This window comes from Vulpes lagopus, chromosome 1 (genome assembly GCF_018345385.1).
Source record: "Vulpes lagopus strain Blue_001 chromosome 1, ASM1834538v1, whole genome shotgun sequence".
NCBI lineage: Eukaryota > Metazoa > Chordata > Mammalia > Carnivora > Canidae > Vulpes > Vulpes lagopus.
This window is the reverse complement of record NC_054824.1, coordinates 107,817,288-107,837,676: the sequence shown is the minus strand read 5'-3', so window position 1 is coordinate 107,837,676 and position 20,389 is coordinate 107,817,288. Positions and strand designations below refer to the sequence as shown.

General features: G+C 38.9%; 1 protein-coding gene across 2 annotated transcripts; it reads left to right on the top strand.

The window, feature by feature from the left end:
• The first annotated feature begins 36 nt into the window (after positions 1–36).
• PSMG2 (proteasome assembly chaperone 2) lies at positions 37–19,986 on the top strand. Of its 2 annotated transcripts, XM_041772149.1 has the most exons (8): positions 100–233; positions 2,978–3,028; positions 4,316–4,487; positions 8,383–8,441; positions 11,125–11,243; positions 12,124–12,297; positions 18,714–18,834; positions 19,666–19,986. In XM_041772149.1, exons 3-8 carry the CDS (start codon positions 4,379–4,381, stop codon positions 19,756–19,758), a joined length of 675 nt encoding a protein of 224 aa, XP_041628083.1. In that variant the 5' UTR covers positions 100–233; positions 2,978–3,028; positions 4,316–4,378; the 3' UTR covers positions 19,759–19,986. The 2 variants fall into 2 exon arrangements, with proteins under 2 accessions (XP_041628073.1, XP_041628083.1); XM_041772139.1 differs by lacking the exon at positions 2,978–3,028 and having other exon boundaries at positions 37–233.
• The last annotated feature ends 403 nt before the right edge of the window (positions 19,987–20,389 follow it).

Sequence of the window (20,389 nt, the reverse complement as noted above, 5' to 3'; positions counted from 1 at the left end):
GCGCTCGCGGGCCCGCCTGCCCGCCCCCGCCCCCGCCCCCGCCCCCGCCCCCGCCCCCGGCCTCCTGGGCCCGCGCTCAGTCGCCCCCCGTCTTTTCGGGCCCGCGCTCAGCGGTCCTCCCGCCTCCTGCCGGGCCCGCGCTCGGCCTCGCCTGTCCTCCCGCCCTCTGTGCCACCATGTTTGTCCCCTGCGGAGACTCGGTCCCCGACCTCGCGGGCCACACCCTCCTCATGGTGAGTCCCCGTTCCGCGAGCTCCGCGTGCCCGCCGGGCCGCTGGCCGCGGGGGCGCCTGGGGGCCGCCGGCGCCGTAGGGCTAGTTCTCCGGTCCCGGGACGCGGGACGCAGCAGGCACCTGCGGGCTTCGGGGTTGCGGCCCGCGCGGAGGACGGGGGTCGCGGGGTGCGGCGCTCCGGTTACACTCGGCTGGCGCCGTCCCCGGACGTCTGAGGCTGGACCTCGTCTTCGCTGTCACGCGCAGCGTGTTTGCTCGTTACGGGGAACGAGCGACATAGGTCGTGCGGGCCATTTTCTTTTCATTGTATCCTCGAAAATCTTTTTTTAGCTAAAATCAGAGCCATTCTTAAGCTGGCGAGACTTTAAGTCGTTAGTTATTTAGTCATTAACTAAAAACCTACGCATAAGGTAATAAAAGCAATGTTGGCCAGTCACTAACTCCTGCTTGGTTTTCGGTTTTGGGGTTGTTGTTTTTTTTTTAAAGACTTCATCTATTGATTCATGAGACACACAGGCAGAGACACAGGCAGAGGGAGAAGCAGGCTGCATGCGGGGAGCCCGACGCGGGACTCGATCCCAGGACCCCGGGATCACGCCCTGGCTGAAGGCGGCGCTAAACCGCGGAGCCACCAGGGCTGCCCTAGGACCGCACTTTGGGAAGGACACAGAAGAATCCTAGGACTTGCTGGGAGGGGAAGGACGCAAGGACCTGTTAAAGCTTTATATGTGGAATCTCGGGGCCTGGGGTGAAAAAAATCCTCAGGTAAAGACACAGAGAAGGGGTTGGCGGTAGCCAGAGGCAGGTGAGGATGAGAGTTGCTTGAGTGAGATAGATGAAGGCAGTCAAAAGGTACAAATCTCCAGTTATAAAGAGGTCCTGAGGATGTCTTGTACGGTACAGTGACTATAATACAAAGTATTGCATAGTATATTCGAAACTTGCTAAGAGTAGATTTTTTGAAGATTTCATTCATTTATGAGAGAGCTAGAGAGCACAAGCAGGAGGAGACGGGGGAGAGAGAGAGGGTGACGCAGACTCCCCGCTGAGCAGGGAGCTGTATGCTGCCTCCATCCCAGGACTCTTGGATAATGACCTCAGCCTAAGGCAGAGGCTTCACTAACTGAGCCACCCAGGCACCCTAAGAGAAGAAATCTTAAAAGTTCTCATTATGAGAGTTATTTATAATTATGTGGTTGATTGATATTAAAGTAAGCTTATTGTGGTAATCATTTCACAGTATATACATAGGTATATACCTATATACATATGTACATATGTATCAAATTATATACCTAAGACTGATACAATGTCATATGTCCCTTATATCTCAATATTTTAAATGATGGTAACACTTTTGGGCAATTCTTACCTTAATGATGCATGCAAGAGGGGATCCCTGGGTGGCGCAGCGGTTTGGCGCCTGCCTTTGGCCCAGGGCGCGATCCTGGAGACCCGGGATCGAATCCCCACATCGGGCTCCCGGTGCATGGAGCCTGCTTCTCCCTCTGCCTGTGTCTCTGCCTCTCTCTCTCTCTCTGTGACTATCATAAATAAATAAAAATTTTAAAAAAATGATGCATGCAAGAAATATCAACGAATTGCTAAAATTAGTCTGTGTTAATATACTGAAGGAGGAAATTTTATATAATTTCAAAGTATCTCCCTGAAAAATATTTATTAATATTTTCTAATAAAATGGAAAGATATCCTTATAGGAGATAACTGGCAGAAGAAAAAGCAGAAAAAGATCCGTAGGGAAAAGTAATGTCCAAAAGATTATTGGTGGTAACCTTGACAGTTACCAATAGTTAGGGGTGAAGGGAGGGAAGCCATATTGGTGTGGTTTGAGTAAATGGAAGAAGAGATAGAGACATGTATATGTATATATTTGTTCATCAATTCAGAGATAAAGTTCTTATATTTTAGTGGACAACTGGGGAATTTTGGCTATGGAGAAACATGAAGGAGGTGGTAGCTAGGGGAGTATGTGGGATCAAGGGAGAGTACAGCAGAGTGAAGGAGCTAAAAAAAGGAAGCGTGTTTTATTTTTTTTTATTTATTTATTTATTTATTTATTTATTTATTTATTTATTTATTTATTTTAAGGAAGGGTATTTTAGAAGGGAAGGTTAGAGCATGCTGATGGGAAGAATCCAGTAGTGAGGAAAAGGTGGATGATATAGGAAAGTGAGGGTCCAAATAAAGTAGCAAAATCCTTGAGAAGGGGAGAGAGAATTACAGGAGATAAGCACGAGATTAGTAGATGAGATCAAGGAGAAGTGGACCACCCTGAAGGATCCAGAAAAATAAGATGAAGGGGAGAAAAAAAAGCAATTGCTAGAAGAATGCAAAGGAAGAGCTACGGTAAGAGGAAAGGAAGAAGTTTCTAGGGTTAAGTATTAGATGAATAATTGTTGCTCTTTTCTAAAATACAAAAAATGAGGACAAGTTTAGGCAGAAGTTTAGTTTTGTACATGTTGAATATGCATTTCCTGTGATATAACCATATGGAGATATCCATTAGGATCTGAAGTTCAGATAAATGTTTTGAGGTATAGGTAGAGATTTAGCAGTTGGACTCTTTGAAGTCATGGTGATAAATATGTGTGTGTGTGTGTTTAATGTGAAAAGAAGCTGACTCTAACCTTTAGGCACTAACAAAGCAAGTAGAAAGATGACCCAAGAGGCCTTTATACTTGTTTTCCAGCGCTTGCAGTGTTCTTTTCTTTGTGTGTCTTTAGGTGACCAGTTAATTACAAACCTGAAAGACATAAGGAAGACCACCACACAAAGTAATTCTTTTCTTGATCACCCTTTTTATTTTATTTTTATTAAAAAAAATTTTTTTTAATTTATTCATGAGAGACAGAGAGAGAGAGGGAGAGAGGGAGAGACACAGGCAGAGGGAGAAGCAGGCTCCATGCAGGGAGACCCATGTGGGACCCGACCCTGGGACTCCAGGATCACGCTTTGGGCCGAAGGCAGGCGCTAAACCACTGAGCCACCCAGGGATCCCTTGATCACCCTTTTTATTTATTTTTTTTTTTTGAACACCCTTTTTAAAATTGCAACCAGCCACTTCCATATACACACTCTTAATTTTTCTCCATAGCGCTTAGCACTATATGCAGGCATACCTCGAAGATTTTGAGGGTTTGGTTCCAAACCACAGCAATAAAGTGAATATCACAATAAAGCAAGTCAGATGAATTTTTTGGTTTCCCAGTGTATGTGAAAGTTATGTTTATACTGTAATCTATTAAGTTTGCTATAGCATTATGTCTAAAAAGACAGTGTGTATACCTTAATTTTAAGATACTTTTTTTTTTAATATTTTATTTATTTATTCATGAGAGACACAGAGAGAGACAGAGGGAGAAGCAGGCTCCATGCAGGGAGCCTGATGTGGGACTCGATCCCGGGTCTCCAGGATCACGCCCTGGGCTGAAGGCAGCGCTAAACACTGAGCCACCCAGGCTGCCCCAAGATACTTTATTGATAAACAATACTGGCCATCATCTGAGCTTTCAGTGAGTCCTAATCACTGATTGCAGGTCAAATGATAACAAATATAATAATTATGAAAAAGTTTGAAATACTGAGAGATTTACCAAAATGTAACAGACACAAAGTGAGCAAATGCTATTAGAAAAATGGTACTTATAGACTTCCTTGAGGCAGGGTTGCCACAAACCTTCAATTTGTAAAACAAAAAATTATCTGTGAAGTGCAATAAAGTGAGGCATGCCTGTATTTTATTATATTAAACTACTCCCTCACCAGAATGGAAGCTCCACAAGGGAGGAACTTTTGTCAGTTTTTCTTACTGCATTCCTAGTGTCTAGAGCAATGATTGACATGTAGTAGGTGTTCAATAAGTATTGAATCAGTAGTCTCAAAAGTAGAGGAAGCCCCTGCGGAGACCTCTGTTGCAACGAAGGAAAGAGTTTCTATCCAGCTAGGACATACCTGAGCATAACCATTAAAAGTAGTCCTATGATTATTGTCTTCTGTCTAAACTTTTAAAAGTGCTGCTAATTTTGATGGCTTAATGAGCATATTTTTTTTTATTATTTCAGCCTGCAGTATCTGTTGGAAATGTTGGCCAGCTTGCAATAGATTTGATTATTTCTACACTAAATATGCGTAAGATTGGTTACTTCTATACCGATTGTCTTGTGCCGATGGTTGGAAACAATCCATATGCAACTGCAGAAGAAAATTCAACAGAACTCTGCATAAACGCTGAAGGTAATTAAGACTTAAGTCTGTTTTATTTTGTTTATAAGGAAGAATTTTAAATTAGAAATAGATTCTACGGATACTATTTTATAGCAGACATGTACTTATTGCCGGCTTTGTGCAGAATCATGTTGTCCTAGTCTCCTACATCCTGATTTTAGTTCTTAGCCTTTTCTAAATGGCAACTCCTATGATGACTGTACTTCTTTAACTAGAATTTGAGGTTTCCTTTTTTTTTTTTTTTTAATAAGGGGTTTTTTTATCCTCAGTTTTAATTTCTGGCAAGTAATATGAGGAAAGCATCACTAATATGAGGGAAAGGAGTAAAGAGTTCTACTGGGTTCAGCCTTTTAGGTTTAACATGTCCTACCTTACCTAAGCCTCATAGTCATCGTCTCATACTGTAGAATCTATGATAATATAATATCAATAAGGCCCAGAGAGATTGAGTTCTCTAATACTGTTAGTAGGTGTAGGCTTTTCCCATACCATAAATCTCCATATAATTCCTCATTGGACTATCAAGCTTGATTAATTGGGAAACATAATTGACATTGCACTGATCACTGTGTTTATAATTTGGTACTACTCCAAGCTAATAAGGGAAAGCTATTGATCATGAAGCATAGGAGTATCTACTTGCTTTGTTTGATGGCAAGCTGCTCCGTTGACTGTTCAATTTTCTGTTTACTTTTTTTTTTTTTTAAGATTTTATTTATTTATTCATGAGAGACACACAGAGAGAGAGAGAGAGAGAGAGAGAGAGGCAGAGATATAGGCAGAGGGAGAAGTAAGCTCCATGCAGGGAGCCTGATATGGGACTTGATCCCAGGACTCCAGGATCATGCCCCGTGCTGAAGGCAAGTGCTAAACTGCTGAGCCACCCAGGGATTCCCAATTTTCTGTTTACATTTTAAGGTGGAAGCCACAGGTGATAGAGTAGCATGGAAGACCATTGATGGGGCTAAAAGACAAATGAAGAAGCTTTTTTTGTTGTTGTTCATCTTATTAATGGCACCACTAGCTTGTAATAATGAAACAAACTTTTTTTTTTTTTTTTTTTTTTTTTTTTTTTTTTTTTTTAATGAAACAAACTTTTAAAAAATAGCCTTAAGGGGGATCCCTGGGTGGCTCAGCAGTTTGGCACCTGCCTTTGGCCCAGGGCGCAATCCTGGAGTCCTGGGATCGAGTCCCACGTTGGGCTCTCTGCATGGAGCCTGCTTCTCCTTCTGCCTGTGTCTCTGCCTCTCTCTCTCTCTCTCTCTCTTTCTCTATCATGAATAAATAATAAATAAAATCTTTAAAAAAATAGCCTTAATATTAAAATTCCTGCAGGAAAGATGGCTTTGTTAACACAAGACTGAATTTCAGTTATTGCATTAAAGGATAAAGGACTGTAAATGATAGAACTAGAATTTATATACTTTCCACTAATGATAACAACTATCATTTATTATTTCCTGTGAGCTGAACACTGTGCATTTAAATGTATTCATTTAATCTTTGTAACTATTCAATGGGTAGTTTTATTGATAAGGAAACCATTGCAGAGAGAAGTTAATAATTGGTATAACTAAGTTTCTGATCAAGGCTCTGACCCCTGTGATCTGCCTCTTAAGTACCACACTGCCCTGCTACTGCACTTTCACTCTAGTAGAAGACTACTACTTTTGTCTTTTCTTTGACACAAACTTGCAGCAAGTCAGGTGGGTATAGTCCTTTAATCCACTTTATTTTTAAAATGAGGTATTTTAAAATAAATTGTAGGGGTGCCTGGGTGGCTTAGTTAATTAAGCATCTGTCTTTGGCTCAGGTCGTGATCTCAGGGTCCTGGGATTGCACCCTGTATCAGGCTCTCTGCTTAGTGGGGAGCCTGCTTCTCCTTCTCCCTTTGCCCTTCCCCACCACTCATGTGTCTCTCTGTACTCTCTCTCAAAAAATAAATAAAATTTTAAAAAAACAAAAAAATAAATTGTAGACATTGTGACTTTCTACCTTCAAGTATGCATCTTTTTTTTTTTTTTTAAGATTTTTTATTTATTTATTTTACAGAGACTGAGAGAGAGAGTGAGCACAAGCAGGGGTAGTAGCAGAGGGAGAGGGAGAAGCAGGGTCCTGCTGAGCAGGGAGCCCGATATGGGGCCCAGTCCCAGGATCCCGAGATCATAATCTGAGCCAAAGGCAGATGCCTAACCGACTGAGCCACCCAGGTGCCCCCACCTATGCATCTTTTAGAAACATTTTCTTAAATAGCTAAATACCATCACATTTAACAAAGTTATCAATTTCTTAATGTCTTACTCTACCATATCATAATCAAATTGTTAGAGTTTCTCCAAATGTTCTTTAAAGTTAGTCTAAACCAAGACCCACAGTAATCCATCTGATTATTGTGCCTCTGAAATTTCTTTAACTCTAGAACAGTCTCTTTTTCTGCCCTCTTTTTCGTGAAACTTGTTTATTGAGGAAAAAACTGAACCCATTGTCCTATAGAACATCTCACCTGCTGCATTTGTCTGATAATTTGCAGTGTCAGCTGGCTTCGTCTTCTAGTCTCTGTATTTTCTGTAATAGTACTTAGATCTAAAGGCTTGATTAGGGATCTCTGATTGGCGCAGCGGTTTAGCGCCTACCTTTGGCCCAGGGCGCGATCCTGGAGACCCGGGATCGAATCCCACGTCAGGCTCCCGGTGCATGGAGCCTGCTTCTCCCTCTGCCTGTGTCTCTGTGCCTCTCTCTCTCTCTCTCTCTCCGTGTGTGTGTGACTAGCATTAAAAAAAAAAAAAAGAGTTTATAAAAAAATAAATAAATAAAGGCTTGATTAGATGAAAGCTAAATATTTTCCACCAGAATATGTGAAAGGGATGTTGCTTTCATATTGTATCATATCAGAAAAGCAATGGGAAGCAGGATCTTAATAACAAAAAAAGATTTGCATGATACACTGTGGAGAACATGAGTGTTGCCATTATAGGAGGTGGTGTATCTTATATTTTGCTCACTCCATATGGATACATCCTCTTCCTACTAGGACTATACAATTGCATTGGGTATGTTTGTCAGAAATAGATTACAGGCCTAAGTGGCCCACATCTTAGTCCCTTCCCCCTAAATTTGTGCTCTTTTCCCTAATTCCTAAACATTCTGCTCTTGCCTTTGTTCTGAACATAACTGGTAGTTACTAGACTTGATGCTGGATACCCCCAATCACATCACACACAGGTCCAACAAGGTCCAACAAGACACTTACCAGAAGACTTATAACTTGGGGACACCAGGGTTGCTCAGTGGTTGAGCACCTGCTTTTGGCCCAGGGCATGATCCTGGAGTCCCGGGATCGAGTCTCACATTGGGCTCCCTGCATGGAGCCTGCTTCTCTCTCTGTCTCTCTCTCATGAATAAATAAATAAAATCTCTAAAATATATAAATTAATTAGACCTATAAGAAGAAAAATTATTTTGGGGATTTTCTTAACAGTTAACTTGTCAGGGGCGCTTGTGTGGTTCAATCTGTTAAATGTCCAACTCTTGATTTCAGCTCAGGTCATGATCTCAGGGTTGTGAGGTCGAACCCTGCATTGGGCTCCTCACTGGGCATGGAGCCTACTTAAGATTCTCTCTCCCTCTGCCCTCCACCTCTAAAAAGAAATAAAATAAACTGTTAACTTACCAGAAATGAATCTGTTCCATAGAATAAAGCCCACAGGTGCATTTTAAGGTACTTCTAAAATGTTTAAATAAAACATTTAAATAAACTGAATGATATAGTTCATATGTTCTATATTTAATTATTGAAAATATTAGGTATAAAAGTTTTTACAATTCAGTTTGAAGTTTTTATATTAGTAATTTCACTTGTATAACCATCATTTTAACTATTATTATTATTATTTTGTCTTTATAGTATATTCATTGCCTTCAAAGAAGCTCGTGGCTCTTCAGTTAAGGTCCATTTTTATTAAGGTTAGTATATTTGTCTTTTTAAGTTGATCAAAAAAATCTTATAAAATTCAGAGCTGTTACTGTTATTTCATGATTATATTGAAAGGAATTGGGATTATATGATTATATTATATGATTAATTGATTAATATGATTATATTATAGCTTGGGTCTTACATATTCCCATCAGGTAGCATTGGTGAAAACATTTAAGCATAGGAATATTTTCTGTTTTTGTTACATTTGTATTACATTTCAACCAGTGGCATGTACATTTAAACCATGTATTTGTCAGAATAAATTCTAAAAATATCTTCTTTCCTCTGCTACCATGCTTTTTCAAACCCCTGCCTTCTCTCAATGCTCCTGATTCTGCTGTGGTTCCACCCACCCCTACAAACATTTAATAGTCTCTTTGCAAATAACACTACCAGTGATCCTTTAAACCTAAATCAAACCCTCTGGTGGCTTCCTGTTTTATTCCCAGTGAACTCACAGCCCTAACCTTGGCTTATCCTGGTTCTTCCTCTGTCCTGGTATGGTATCCACTAGCCACATGCCACTCCTTAAGTTTGATTCATAAACTAAAAGTAAATAAAATTAAAAATCCACTTCCTCCTTTGTACTAGCCATATTTGAAGTTCTCCGTAGTGGCAGACAGCTGCCATCAAGGCACTTCGTCATCACAGAGCGCTCTCTTGGGCAGCTGCTCTACACCTAATCTAACTTAGAGCCATTCCTGTGTGCTCTGTGTTTCGCTCTTTCACTTAGCCTGCTTCAGCCACACTGGCCTCCCTGTGTTGTTCCAACAGATTAAGCTCATTCCTGTCTCAGAGTCTTTACATTATTGTTTTTGCCTGGAATACTTTTCCCCTAGATACCTAAATGGCTTGCTTCCCTCAGTCCTTGCTTAAATGTTACTTGAAGAAAGGCCTTCTTGGCCACCCTTTCTATTGTATTATCCTGGGTGGCTTTCTACGCAACTCATCACTACTTGGCATATCATATATGTGTTTATCATCTACCTCTAATATAAAGTAAGTTTTCTGAGAGAAGTAACAATGTGTCATTCATTCTTATATCCCCAACTTCTAGAAGAGTGCCTAGCATGTAGAGAAGCATTTGGTAAATATTGGTAAAGTGGATTCAGTACCATCTGTTCAGGAGGTCAGAAATATGTTGACATTCCATAGGCTCTCCCTCATGCCCCATCCTAGTTATTATATTATGTAATGGAATCTTATGATATGTACTTATGTCTAGCTTCCTTTACTCAGCATCTATTTGTGAGGTCCGTCCATGTTGTTCCAAGGAGAGGTAGTTCGTTCATTCTCACCTCTGTGGGATTCTCTTGTATAAATAAACCATAATTTATCCATTGTACTATTAAGGGAACAAATACCCAAAATTTTGCAGGAGAATTGCTAATATTTTTACATTATGCCATGCATGTGGCTTTTTCTGTTCTCTAAATACCAGGGCGAGTTCAAGAATTAAGATAGACCAAAAAAAAAAAAAAAAAAGAATTAAGATAAACATGTCTCAGTGAAATTTTTGGTAAGGTAGAAACAGTGATTTCAAAATAGCAAACGTTTATTGAACATGGATTCTTTGCACCAGTACTTATACATATATAAAGTACTCTACATTGTCAACAATCTGATGAAGTAGGTACTGATATTATCCTCATTTTACAAATGAAGAAAACTGAAACAGAGAGGTTAAACAATTTCCTGAGACATATGGTCTGTGGGAGGTAGAGCCAGCATTCCAGACCAGGCAGCTTGGTTTAGAGCCTGCCTCTCTTAGTCATACTATACCACCTTCCTTGTTTTAACAGTCTGTGAATAGTTTCCATAAAGAGGGTTTTTATCCCCCAAATTTCATAACCCACTTCTCAGATTAACCAGCTGTTAACATCTTGCTGTTCCTGCTTGATCCGCTCTATTTGCGTATGTTTACACACAATTTCCTTCTGCCAGACAACCCAAAAGCAGTCTACTGATGTAATGATATTTTACCCGTAAATACTTCAGCATGCATCTTTCAAGAATAAGGACATTCTCCTTCACGACCACAGCGGCATGACCGCCACATTAAGCAAATCAGCATTTAATGAATTATTCAGTAGTGTCATGACATTCAAATTTCCCCAGTTGTCCCTAAAATAGTCCTCAGTTCTGGATTCAGTCAAGTTTCACGCGTTACATTTGGCTGTAATATCTTTTTAGTTGATAACTGTTGAGATAGAAGTGGACTCCTCTTTCTGTTCTTCTCAATATTGACTGCTTTGAGAATGAAAGTCAGATGTTTGGCCTCCTAGGTTCACCTAATTATTTCATCTTTCAGGTCAGAAATTTCTAGCAAGAACATCTCATAGATGTCCATTTGATAGTTTTTAAGTAATGGTAGATTACTTTAAGTAGAGAACTGGGAAATTTTGTCAGTCAAAATATAAATTTTTTTGAAATCTAGATTTCTCATTATTTATTTCTGAATTGTAAAGATATAATAAAAAACTCATTGCTCTTCATCCCTTAGCTTCATTTTAAGGATAGGAAGTGGATCTAAAAGTAATTAGAATTTTATATATATGGATTTTTTATCATCACAAAAGGTCAATAAAATATTTTATAGAATACTCTTATTATATGCTAAGATCTAACTTTTAGACTTTCTTTTTATTCTTTCATTGATATACAAAGTATAAATCAAAGCCATTCTGTGAGAAACTGCTTTCCTGGGTGAAAAGTAGTAACTGTGCCAAAGTTATTGTTCTTTCAAGCAGCCATTCATATCACCGTAATGATCTACAACTTCGCAGGTATGTGTTTTTTACCTTTAAAAAATGTTATGATTTACACAGTATTATGATGGTATCTCTATTTAAAAAGCTAAAATAAGTTTTAAAAGCCATGTAAATCTTTACCTACCCTTTCTGGAATTTAGAAAGAAATAAAAGAAAGTCAAGAGATTGGAGAGAGTATGGTTAGGTAGTCCTATGTTTGGGGCACAAGGAAGTCTTTGGTGTAAAGATAGTGATGATTCTGGAACTGTGCTTTGATTCTTTGATATTGTGTATAGCAACATCACAGAGCTCAGCTGATGAAGAGAGAGAGGATACCTAAGATTGACTGGATGATAATTTTTTGGAAGACTGAATTCACATTTCTATTTATTTAGCCATCGCAGAAGTCCAGTTGCCTTTAAGTATAGCTCCCAGGCATGTCAGACTGAATTCCTAAACAGAAGGCAAAGCATCCAAGAATTAAAAATATAAACTATTCTCATTATCATTTGTGCACCTATAAAAAATCCTGATGAAAAAAACATTTAGCCAAGACTAACCTTTCAAAATTGGAGCTAATTCTTAGTAATCTCACAGTAGGTATAACATGTCTAGCAATCTCACAAAGGCCTCAGGGCCAGAAGGGCACATGGCTGTGGGAAATAGGTTATCTTCGTAACCCTGCCTTAGTTTAAGTCGGCCTGTGTCTCTATACTCTCTCCTAAGTATGTAAATAGCAAACCAGAGCAATATTTTTACGTTATTCTTCCATAGGCTGCTGAATCTTGTGCTTTGTTTTAGTAACAGAATACAGAGAGAACAAACATTTGCTTAAAAAAAAAAAACAACTGATACTTGCCTTAATGTTCACATTTATTATGGGTTTTTAGAAAATTAACTATATGATTGTTTCTAGCACTCCCTTCAGATACCTACTTACACCCATTGTGCAAAAAAGTGTTCAAAATAGAATACAGAGCCTTAATTGGGAAGAAATGGAAAAAAGCCCATGCATTCCTGAAATAGATGATTCTGAGTTTTGTATTCGTATTCCTGGAGGAGGTATCACAAAAACACTCTATGATGAAGGGTGAGTTTGTTCATCTATTTGTTCATTTGTTCCTTATATAAAAATAAAAGTAAAAAAATAATAATAAAAGTAAGGGGCACCTAGGTGGCTTAGTAGGTTAAGCATCTGCATTTGGCTGGAGTCATGATCTCTGAGTTCTGGGATTGAGCCCCATATCGGGCTTCTCAACAGGAAGTCTACTTCTTTCTCTCTCTCTCTCTCTCCCCCCCTCTGCCCTACCTACTTCTCATTCTCTCTCTCTAATAAATAAAAATATTTTTAAAAAATTCAAAATAGAGGTTAAGAGGTGTACCTGGCTGGCTCAGTCAGAAAAGTATGAAATTCTTGATCTCAGGGTTATGAGTTCAAGCACCATGTTGGGCATGGAGCCTACTTTAATAAAAAAAAAAAAATGGTAAGTAGGAGAGTGTTAGATTTGTATTACAACTTTGAAAATATATTTATAAAATACGTCCTGTATTCAGGGGAAAAACTGAAATTTAGTTTTAGGAAAATTCATTCCTAAGAAAACATATTTAATGCTTTGTAACGTGTGGCATGTTAAGGATCCTAATACTTCCTCTATGCAACCTCTACAATCAATCTTATTTTTTTTTAATTGTGGTAAAATATGCAAAACATTAATGTACCCATTTATAAGTGTACAGTTATGTGGCATTAATGAATTCATGGTGTTGTCTATCCATCACCAACTATTTTCATAACTTTGTTATTGTTCTAAACAGTCTGTACTTACTAAATAACTCCTATTTATTTCTGCAAAATGCATACTAATGTCCTCACCCTTATTTCTTATTTTAGTAATTTGAGTCTTTTTTTTTTAAGATTTATTTATTTATTCATGAAAGAGAGAGGCAGAGAATAGGCAGAGAGAGAAGCAGGCTCCCCACAAGGAGCCCAATGTGGGACTCGATCCCCAGACCTGGGATCACGCCCTGAGCCAAAGGCAGACGCTCAACCGCTGAGCCACCCAGGCATCCCAAGTCTTTTTTTATTCTTAGTCAATTTTGTTGATCTTTTCAAATAACCAACTTTTGGTTTTATTGATTTTTCTCTATTGTTTTTCTGTTTGTTTATCTCACCTTTAATCTTCATTATTTCCTATTTTCTGCTAACTCCAGATTTAGTTTGTCTTTATTTTGTAGTTCCTAAGATGTAAACTTAGGTTATTAATCTGTAAAATTTCTTCTGTTTTAAAATATGCATTTGCAGCTGTGACTTTCCCTCTTACACTGCTTTAGCTACATGTCTTAAGTTTAGCGTGTTGTATTTTCATTTTTATTCACCCCTAATATTTTCTGATTTCCCTTGTGATTTCTTCTTTGACCCATTAGTTGTCTGAAATTGTGTTAATTTCCACATTTTTGTGAATTTTCCAGTTTTCCTTCCATTGTTGATTTCTAGTATCATTCTTTTGTTTTTGTTTTTTTTTGTTTGTTTGTTTTTTTAAGATTTTATTTATTTAATCATAAAATACAGAGAGAGAGAGAGGCAGAGAGGCATAGGCAGAGGGAGAAACAGGCTCCATGCAGGGAGCCTGATGTGGGACTCGATCCCGGGTACCCAGGATCAGGCCCTGGGCCGAAGGTGGCGCTATACCGCTGAGCCACCCGGGCTGCCCTAGTATCCTTCTTTTGTGATTGAAAAAGACACTTTGTATGATTTTAACCTTTTTCATTTATCAGGGCTTCTTTTGTACCCTACCAAAGGTCTGTCCTCGAGAATGTTCCCTGTGCACTTGAGAAAAATGTGTATTCTGCTTTTGTTGAGTGGAGTGTTCTGTAGATATCTGTTAGGTCTAACTGGTGTAGAAGGTTGTGTAAGTCTTCTATTTTTTTTATTTTTCTCAATCTGTTTATTCCATCAGTTATTTGAATGCAGGCTATTGAAGTCTCCAGCTATTATTGTAACACTGTGTCTAGTTCTCCCTTCAATTCTGTCAGTGTTTGCTTCATATATTTTGGGGCTCTTATTTTGTGAGTATGTCTTTATATTAGTTGCATTTTCTTGATGAATTGGCCCTTTTATCGATATATAGTAGCTTTCTTAGTCTTTTATAACAGTATTTGACTTGAAGTCTATTTTCTCCAATATTTGTATTAGCCACCTTGCTCCCTTGGTTAGTATTTATATGGAATATCTTTTTCCATATTCTCACTTTCAAACTGTGTGTGTCCTTATATTCAAAGCAAGTCTCTTATAGACAGTATGTAGTTGGATCATGTTCCTTATTTGTAATTATTTTTGCCCCTGCTCCTTTCCAAAGCATTTAAGACTTCTTTAGTAGAAAGCATACAGGCATTTCACCTTGTTTTTCCAGTACACTTTGTTTTGTCTGTCTCTGGCCAAACTTGTGTACCATTCCAGCCTTCTCTTTTTCCCTGAAACCTACTCTATTCCTATTAAAATTGTCATTTCTTTCCTTTTTTTTTTTTTTTCTAGTTTGTCACCTATTCGTGTTTTTACTGCTTTTCCTAGAGGCTAGCTTATTCCTTGTAATATAAAACATCACTTCAGTTATTCTTTTACCACCGCCTGGAAGCCCCCAGCTGCCCCATCACACTCTGCCCATCCCTGCCCTGCATACTACCAGCCTTCAGTCCTCCTCTTGCTTCATTCAGGCCATGTCATTTGTAGCCTAGACCACTGTAATGAAATACCATCATCAGGTGGCTTCAGCAGCAGCCATGTATTTGCTCACAGTTCTGGAGGCTAGAAATCTGAGATCAGGGAGCAACGTGGTTGGTTTCTGGTGAGACCTTTTCCTGGCTTGCAGATGGCTAGCTTCTGGCCATATCCTCACATGACAGAGAGACCTGTGTTTTCTTCTCTCCTTACAAGGGCCCAGTCCTGTCAGATTAGGGCCCCTGCCTTATGACATGGTTTAATCTTAATTACCTGCACAGATTCTATCCCCACATACGGTCGCATTGGGGTTTAGGGCTTCAGTTTTGGAGGGGCATGCACAGGTTTGGTCAATAACAGCTGCCAAGAGCTTTTGATTGACTCCTCTACCACCTCCATTCTCTCTCTGCTCTGTCTTGAGTGTTGCTGGAATTAAAATTCAAAACCAATCACAGCATCCCCTGAGTAAAGTCCATCAGCACTTTCACTTGCTGTGTGCAGAATCTGGTTCATACTCTTAATGTGCCTTACAAGGCTCAGCAGGATTTCCTTGCCTGGCTCATTCCTTGATGCCTTGGACTCCAGCTAAACTACTGGCAGTCACAGTTTCCTAAAAACTGTCTCATTCTTCCTTCCCTTGTTCCATGTCCTTTTCTTCTCTTGTCTACCTTGCAAAAACCAACCCAGTTTCCAAGAGTCACCTCATAACAGCACTCCTTGTGTCCTCACTTACTTCTCCCTTCTGCACAAGTGATTTACTACTCTCTGTATCTTCACAGCTCTGCTCCTTCATACTGACTTCTTAGTTCTTTACAAATCAGTCTCATGCTTTTGCTTGGATTTTATTAGAGTAATGATGGCAGCCTTGCCATCTTGCCATCAGCAACTAGAAATTGGACAAAATGAATGAAACAACTTTTTCAGACATTAGATTGCCAAGAGCAAACAGTTGTGATGCCTAAGAGAAGGCAAATAGGTCCTACAGTTGCCCCAGCATTCTGTCTGCAGATACTTTGTTGACTACAACACAGGGAGGGGAGGGAACCTGAGCAGAGCGGTCTTGCTGAGTTGAGAAGACAGACAGCATCACTGGAGAATGCTAGGACACCAGGAATGAACACAGCAGAGAACTAGAGAAGGAAGAGCCCTAGGGGGTCTTCCTGAGTCTTTGAATTCTGAGCCACACTTACATATTTTTTTGTTATATATATTTTGCCTTCGCATTATGAGAACAAATATATATTCTGATACATATACTTAGAAAAGATAATATTAATAGGTAGTGGCAGTGGTATGGCTGACCTGAAATCCCTTATACTTAATTGGAATAGAAGTACATTTATAATTTAATAATGGATGTATCTCATGTGCTAGATTTGAATGTCACAGAAGGTAATAAAATTAGCCATTTTCCACTTTCCATTTTTACAGAGAGGACCAGAGAATGGCATTAACACTGTTACACTACTCTTTATATTACAAACTAGTAGTAGAAGCACTGTAAATTCAAGATATACCCCTGCAATTTTTAACCCAGAGACTTGAAAATGAAGGCACAGCCAGGGAGGCTAGCCTCCTGTAGGCAGGAGATGTTTCTAAGGCTACCACAACATGAATGTGTAGGAACTAGAATCTTCTGAGTCATCATGACTCACAGTGCTACCATACAAAGCTTGAGAGCCCCTAAGATATTTGAGAATTACATAGTGAGATGATGTAATTAGTATTAACATCTTCCAATTTCATTCATTCATTCATTCATTCATTCATTCATTCATTCATTCATTTATGAGAGGGACGGTGTGTGCAAGCAGGGGTACACCTGTTGTGCAAAAAAGTGGAGGAAGAGTGAGAGAGGAGGAGAAGAAGAGGGAGAGAGAATCCCAAGCAGATTCCACCCTCAGCGTGGAGCCAGATGTGAAGCTCGATCTCACAACCCTGATATCATGACCTGAACTGAAATCAAGAGTTGGACACTTCCCCAACTGAGCCACCCAGGCACCCTGACCAGTTTCTGATATTTAGAGACTGAGGTGCTGTAGTAGGTTTCTCCTGACATCTGAGACTTCTAAACCTACCTGTCAGAGTCTCCACATCTGAAATCCCTGGCTTAGCAAGCCAGCACACCTGGATTTCTGTAGCTCTGTCAGTCACATGCTTTCAAGTTTTGGCATTACAGTATTCTCCTAGTTCTTGGTTTTAGAGCATTAGAAGTCTTTTTTGCTTTTGTTGACAAATGGAAGCTTTTTGCATTTATTTATCTCTGTCTCATCACTAGCTTGAGGCATTTACAGCCTACAGTTAAGAGACTTTTGGAGTCAGAAAGACCTGGGTTCAAGTTCCACCCCTGCCACTTCATAGATACAGAACTTTTAATATTTTAACTACATTTTAAATCCTTTAAACCTCAGTTACTTTGTCATAATAGCTAGCATGTATGTAGTATTGACTATGTTGGGCACTGTTTGGTTTTGTTTGTTTGTTTGCTTTTAAAGATTTTATTTATTTATTCATGAGAGACAGAGGAGGGGGGGAGACAGAGACACAGGCAGAGGGAGAAGCAGGTTCCATGCAGGGAGCCCGGTGTGGGACTCAGTCCCAGGTCCCCAGGATCATGCCCTGGGCTGAAGGCAGCACCAAACCACTGAGTTACCCGGGCTGCCCATTTGGCACTGTTTTAAAACACTTTGCCTCTACTGCCTCCTTTACAGTACACAGCAACCTGTGAGGTAAGTTCTGTTATGTCCTCTTTTACAAATGAGACACACTGAAGCTCTGATTAAGTAACTTGCCCAACATGTCTGATAAGTGGCAGAGCTAGAATTTGAATCCAGGCATTCTGTCCATTATTCCAAACTGATTCATTGATAAAATAGAGATAATTTTAACTTCCTCAAGAATTGTTGCTGGTATTGGGACGCCTGGGTTTGCTCGGTGGTTAAGCGTCTACCTTCAGTTCAGGGTGTGATCCTGGAAACCCAGGATCAAGTCCCACATCGGGCTTCCTGCAGGGAGCCTGCTTCTTTCTCCCTCTGCCTGTGTCTCTGCCTCTCTCTGTGTGTCTCTCATGAATAAATAAATTTTTTTTAAAATTGTTGCAGGTATTGAATTAGAAAATATGTAGATAGTGCTTAGCACATAATAAATCAATCACTCAGTAGATCGAATCTGTAAGAAATAATAGTAAAATTTTTTCCTTTTATTTCAGTTCCACAGTTTTCCTTCACTGCTTTAGGTTATTAGTAACGATGTTATTTCCTTTCAGTCTCTTTGCTATAGTGCTTCCAAAAATCACTATCTTCTACAGCAGATTTGGAAATATATCAAAATATATATCAATGGGGATGGTTTTTCATGCAGCCTTGTATGAGACACAAACTTGTATATGCCCGGAGTGAGCATTACAGCTTCTTGTCCTGTAATAGCAGATATCTGGGGCAAAGAGGACTAAATAACTGATGTTATTTTTTTTTTAAATATTTTATTTATTTATTCATGATAGTCACACAGAGAGAGAGAGAGGCAGAGACACAGGCAGAGGGAGAAGCAGGCTCCATGCACCGGGAGCCCGACGTGGGATTCGATCCCGGGTCTCCAGGATCGCGCCCCGGGCCAAAGGAAGGCGCCAAACCGCTGCGCCACCCAGGGATCCCAATAAGTGATGTTATTATGTGGCATCTTCTCCTTTCCTAAAACCTGGCAGATTGTTTTAGCTATAAAAACAGACACAGATGGAATCAGCATCTTACATCAATAGCAGAATACTTAATTATTCTCTGTATTTGTTGTAGCTGTTCTAAAGAAATCCCAGTGGTGGTTCTGCTGAAATTTGTTTCAGAAGGAGACAATATCCCAGATGCATTAGGTCTTGTTGAGTATCTTAATGAATGGCTTCAGATAATCAAACCATGTGTAAGTTTTACACTTTAAGCCTCTAATTTCTCTGGTTATGTATGTATACACTTGCATTTTATATTCTATATAAGTGGACCAAATAAGTGAAAGTTTGTTAATATATAAAATGAAGTTTATGTAAAATTTAGCTTAATTAAATTTTGAAAAGAAAAGGCATTTAACCAACAAGTTATCTATAGTTGTTTCATTAAGGCTGATTTTCCAGAAGGAAAACCTTAAGTACTTCATTGTATTGATTGTTCATGTTGCATTAATTATAGCAGACATTTCTTAGACGAATAAACAAATTTCTTTGCAATTTGGGACTTTTTTTCTTAAGGAAAGCAAAACCTCTTTATGTAATACTATAACTATTGAATATGTATTATAATTAAAATACTTTTCTGTATTACACCCAGGGAAATCAGTTAGCTTCTGGCATAATAGAAGTACCATAAGGATATGATAGGTATTGTCTTTTTAATTCATGCTTTTTCTAGGAACAAATTCATACAAATCATACAACATTGATATTATTATTATTATTATTATTATTATTATTATTATTATTTAACCCCTATTTCTTTCAAATATGGTTTTACTTGATGGACCTTTCTGGCATTTCTTTATGATTTGGAACCTAAGAAAATTTATCTTCAGTTAATGTAGAGACATAGAAATTTATTGCTTTGTTTTTCCTTACAGTAAAACTCAGCCAGAAGTATCAAAACCAAAAAGAGCAAAAACTAACAAAAAATTAGAGAAGGGAGAGTCTTATGCCACTTAAATGTTAAGAGGGGATTTGGTGGTAAAATTGAAGGATTAAAGTATTTTGTTCTTCATTTACAGTGTGATGACCCCACAGCAGCTGCCTTGCAGTGGAAAATGCCGAGTTCATGGAGATTACTCTTTGGCAGTGGTCTTCCCCCTGCACTTTTCTGATCTGTTTTCAGTTTTATACATTATGTCCCAAGACACTTACTACCAACACAACTTTTAAACAACTATATCAAAAGTTATATTATCTGAGAAGGTATTAGGAAATAAATCTTTACTTTTCACAGAAAATCTCAGAAAATGGATTAACAAAATGTTGTTTTGCCATGCTTTTCACTATATACAACAAATGTAAATTTTGTACAATAAAATACTTCCTGATTTTGTCTGAAATGTGTCCTTTGTTTTGTTTTTTGTTTTTTAAACTGAGACTTCTGTTTTAGTTTCCTGTGTCAGCTGTAATAAATTACCAAAAACTTAGTGGTTTAAAACAACACCAGGGATCCCTGGGTGGCACAGCGGTTTAGTACCTGCCTTTGGCCCAGGGCACGATCCTGGAGACCCGGGATCGAATCCCATGTTGGGCTCCCGGTGCATGGAGTCTGCTTCTCCCTCTGCCTATGTCTCTGCCTCTCTCTCTGTGTGTGTGACTATCATAAATAAATAAAAATTAAAAAAAAAACTTTAAAACAACACCATTTATTATCCTGCAGTTTGGGAAGCCAGAAGTCCAAAAATAACAGAAGAATATTTAATTATTCTCTGTATTTCTTGTAGCTGTTCTAAAGAAATCCCA